Source organism: Solanum tuberosum, unplaced genomic scaffold (assembly GCF_000226075.1).
Source record: "Solanum tuberosum cultivar DM 1-3 516 R44 unplaced genomic scaffold, SolTub_3.0 scf00118, whole genome shotgun sequence".
NCBI classification, from domain to species: Eukaryota; Viridiplantae; Streptophyta; class Magnoliopsida; order Solanales; family Solanaceae; genus Solanum; species Solanum tuberosum.
The window spans coordinates 503327-508256 of NW_006239043.1; the positions used below are offsets into that span (position 1 = coordinate 503327).

At 35.1% G+C, this 4930-nt stretch overlaps 1 protein-coding gene across 1 annotated transcript in view; it reads right to left on the reverse strand.

Annotated features, from left to right (window-relative positions):
* The window catches only part of LOC102603517 (villin-2), a 14985-nt gene extending 10055 nt beyond the window's left edge, over positions 1-4930 (reverse strand). The window contains exons 1-7 of the mRNA XM_006350122.2: positions 4531-4930; positions 2300-2451; positions 2017-2116; positions 1870-1938; positions 1555-1791; positions 1280-1457; positions 122-254 (exon numbers count right to left, since the gene is read on the reverse strand). Of these exons, the coding sequence (XP_006350184.1) occupies positions 122-254; positions 1280-1457; positions 1555-1791; positions 1870-1938; positions 2017-2116; positions 2300-2355 (773 nt within the window). The 5' untranslated portion in view covers positions 2356-2451; positions 4531-4930. The remainder of the gene's footprint in view (positions 1-121; positions 255-1279; positions 1458-1554; positions 1792-1869; positions 1939-2016; positions 2117-2299; positions 2452-4530) is intronic.

Consider the following 4930-nt stretch of genomic DNA (forward strand, 5'->3'; position numbering starts at 1 on the left):
CCCCCCCCCCCCCCCCCCAAAAAAAAAAATGGGACTCAAGGTTGCCAATATGAATTACTAACAAGTAACAATTTAGTCACCAACCTAATAACAAACATAAGATAAAAGGAGGCAACAATACCTGCTAAGTTTAGGAGGTGTCTTCTCGGGAACAATATCATCTTCAGTAATAACCTTTTTGCTAATTGGAGCAAATCCACCAAACAAAACCCAGAATGATCCAGAATCAGACTCAGCTTGCAAATTTCCATCATCTGAGATATACATAAGAAAAGTAAGGAGGAGTAGTCAAACTCAGAGTTATTTCGCAAAAATTTAGGGAAGTAACAAAAGAGTGATATGTTTGACGCCACACATGACGGATAAACACACATATTGAATCTATCCAACCCAATCTGCATGGTATTGACATCATAATGATAGATTATTCCCCCTTTAGCTTTCAAAGTTTTAATGTGTGTTCCCTATCTTGGTTGATCAGATCTTTTTCATGGATGTAAGCAGTTTAGTTCCACCTATTAGTTGAATCAAATGATTCTCTCCCACAATATCTATTAGCAAAGATATAAAAAATTACTCTCCCACAAGAAGAAGCATTCACGTAAAAAAAAAATTCGCCCAAATTTATTAATCACATCTTTTGCACATTTTGAAATATTTTATTCATTGTTCTCATGAATCAAATCAATTGCGGCACACATAATATGCTTAAAAGCATAGAAGCATTCCATGGAGAACACTATCTGAAAACTTTCCACCAAAGGTTTTAAGCATAATATCTAGGAACACATTTTTTTTTATAAGCATAGTATCTCGGAACACATTTGAGAAAACTTTCAAATATTATATAAAAATAGTACTTGCTCCATCCATCCCAATATCAGCATCCTACTTTGATTTTGATGGTCAAAATAACAAAAGTTAAGAATGATATTAGGCAGTTACTTTTCATATGAAAGTACACTTGAAATCTAAGTTGCTCGGACTCTCCAAAAATGTTGCCGCATACGTGTCGAATCCTCCAAAAATAAACTACTTTTGAAGGATCCGACACTCACCTGGGGACATTTTTGAAGAGTCCGAGCAACATAGCTTGAAATGCTACCAAATGCTTAAGTATTAGTTGCAAGATATAGAAACAAAATATACCAGAACTAAGGGCAGATAACCCTTTCACCAATCAGATTCAAACAACACCAGTTAAATTAAGATAAAGAGAGTGCAGAAATATATTCAACTTGATCCACTTCTCGTATAATTTTCCATGGGTTTTACGTACCAACAATTGCAACATCACATGTCCCCTCATGATATTTTTCCTTCAAAAACTGAATAACTTCCAATGATTTGGCCCTTTCTTGGATATTGGAGTTTGCACCATTGAATTGATATATCTTGTCTTTAGTGTCCAGAATGAACACATCATCATGATTTAGAGAGGACCGGGAGAATGGAACCTGACAATATTTTCAACTCGGTTATAATCAATTCAACCACAATTCAAATAAACTACGTCAGTCCTGAGGATCTCACACACAAGTTGTTAAGACGAACCTGCTTCATCCTTACTACTCGTTTACCCTTGCAAATATACAGCCTTGTTTCAAATTCTTCCTCCTCTGGTTTCTTGAACCCAGATGCAACACCACCCTCCAGAGGTATAATACATGGTTTAAAGTATGACAAAAATTTGTCAGTTTCGTGACCTTGGACTTCTCGATACTGTACTGCTCGCCCTCCAAGGACCACATCAAGTTCCACTGTTTTGATAGCTGCAGTTCCAGCTTCATCCTAACAAAGCATCCACTTTAAAAAACAGAAAAATAACATAAGCTAAATCTATAAGGAAGAATGAAACTGAGTTCATACCTGACTAGTATCCTTTCCAAGCCAGAAATGTATATCATACAAATAAGCACCACCCTTTCCTGAAGTTGTCTGAAATATAAATGCAAACATTCCGTAAAGATAGCACAGTGTAAAATAAACCAAAAACTTATATATCAATATATGTACCTGCAAGATGATGTATGAATCTCCGGAGTAAAATTTACCATAATCAGATTTTGGCAAAGGAACTGGTTGGAAATCCTCAATTCTCCAAATTTCAGTCCCTCTAGATAAAGTTAAGTTGAAACTGAACTTCAAATTTTCCGAGCAGACCAAGTTTAACTTATAAATAATTAAGATAAAATTACAAGAACTACTAAACAGTCAGACCGCAACTAAACACCTTACAGCTTCCTGTAAATTGTACGAATTCCAGAAATACCAACGAACCAAACTCAGTTAAGGATACACTCTTTGACCTGCACCCTGAAATGCAGGATCCAAAGTTTTCACAGAGCTAGACATTGTGCAAAGTCCTCCTTGTTACCACTTCTTTCAACAAAGGGAACTGGAATGCTGAAGCTCCTAACCTCAGCTATCTCAATATTCTGACAAAACCAACTGTACAATGGAAAATGAGAGTAATAAGTATTAGTGGAATATAGACCAAATTGAAAATGCAACAAAATTAGGAAATAAATTGATGTTTACAGTAACACATCAGAATGAAATCTTCATAAGAACAAATCAATCCTCAAACAGAAAGTTCTTCACATTGAAGCCATGATACAGTTTCTTCAACTTCCCAATGTTTGTTCCACAAAACTTATTTAGAAGCTAGAAATCATACTACAAGTACTACTACTACTACTACTACGTGTCAATCCCACACAAGTTGGAATCAGCTTTATGAATCCTCACCGACCAAGTTTTTTCCCGTTTAAGCTCAAATCATGTCATCACCATACCAAAAGAATAAAAGAGAAATAAATTATATATAAATAAATCTATGATAAGGTCAAATATCCTACAAAAGCAATAAGCTCAAAATCAACATACTAACAAGACCAAAACCTTTTCTCAACTAGTAGAGATCTATATCTTCCATTATAACCTATCTTTAGCTAAGTGACTAAGTCTGCATTTATTTCTAGAAATTGCAAGTCTTTTGAGACAACGTCCTTCCATGTGATTTTAGATCTACCTCATCCCCTTGAAATCAAAATACTCTTTTTCCACTCGTTGGGCATTCACCACTTCTTAGTATAGCATTGAATAGCTTGGTTAGTTATTATACTCCAACCTCTCCAAAACACTTTCATACCCATGCGGGAATACTATTATGCCAACACGCTTTTCTAGTCCTCATATTTCTCATTCAATTTAACCATAGAGAAGTGAAGTGAGGAGTACTCTTGTATATAAGGTTTCAATACAACCCATGTATTGTCTTGTGATATAATACAAAGTTACCAAGTTTAAAAAAAAAAGGTCCTCATATTTCTCATGGCATCATTTACCCCTGTCGGCCTAATTCTACGAGTGTAACTACAGTTTCTATCGTGCACGGATGTGTGGAGGTCCAAAATGTTATTCTTTTGGTTCGAGTTGAACAAGTGATCAACTCTCTATCTCTAGTTGACCTATCTACTATCAACACTTGGTGAGAATCATCTTCAATACACTTCCCCATGTTTAAATCCTTATCCTTTTTATCAATCAATCATGCTAGTTTAAACGTGTCTTTCTCCCCTTCTCGTGTCCCTAACTTTTGGTACAAGCCATCTTGAGCTTCCCCTCAAGCTTTACTCATAGCCTTCTTAGTTTTCCTTTGGCTCTCTTATACTCTTTAAAAGTTCCTCCGTCTTCTGCTTTTGGTAACTTCCTATAGAATTCTCTGTTTGAAATAATCCTATCAGTAAATCCATCACCAACATTAATTCACTACAAATTCCAAACAATTGAGAAACCAGTAAAAGATATACAACAAACATCCTCAATTAACATATCTTCCTCTATGCTCATTGAACCAGCTATGCTCTGAATGAGACAAAGTATCGAGGACGCAGAGAAGCATTGTCACATCAGCAACATTGCATGCTTATTAACTGAACTGCCCTATATCCCAATCTAAGCAACTACTAGTAGACCTTGATCCCAGCTTAAGCTAAGCTGGGATCAGCTACATGAATCCTCAATAGCCATTCCGCTCCATTCAAAAACTCAATAATCAGTTCATCAACACAAATTAGGGATTCACTGAAACTAAAAAGACTCATGATAAACATCTAAATTCCTCGTACATAACATACACCAGAAAGTAATGATCTTTTGTAAGATCACCTAATAATCAAACATACTCATCCAAAATTCACACATTTTAACAAAAAAAAAGTCAAATGACCATTCTCCTAAACCCCATTTGACAAATTTAAACAAAAGAGTTCATATGTAATCACCCAATAGAATGAACAGATCAAACAAAATTCAGCATATAAATTAATCAAATTCCTCAATACCTCAAAACTAAACTAAAGCACAGATCTTTACTCATCTGATTATTCAAAAACAACAACAACAAAACAATTAGACCAAAATAAACACATCACATCAATTCAATTCACAAAAACAAGATCTGGGCAAGGACAATCAAAAAACCCCAAATGATCAAAAACCCTCAAAATGATTGAGAAAACACACCTATTCCTCCTCTACAGAGAGATCTATGCAGCAAAAACTCTCCCTCCACAGAGAAGAAAAACCAAAAGGGTATTCAAAACACAGAAGAAAAAGGGGTTATGCAAAGCTGGCCAAATATGAAAAAGGGCTACACCAAAAAGGAAGTGAATAATTGGAGTAATGGGGTTCCAAGATTGTATATTTTGGACCTCCCCTTTTCTCCCTTTGCCTGGAAAATGATTGTACTGTAAATATTTTTTTGATATTCTTTTTTTTTTGCAGATATACAAAGAGACGGTATATATACGAAAATCAAGAACAAAAAGAGGAAGAAATTCAGATAAATTTATATATTTTTATGGAGACAGAGGTGTAGAGAGAGAAACTGTGGAGAAGAAGATATTGAAATGATGAAAAAAAT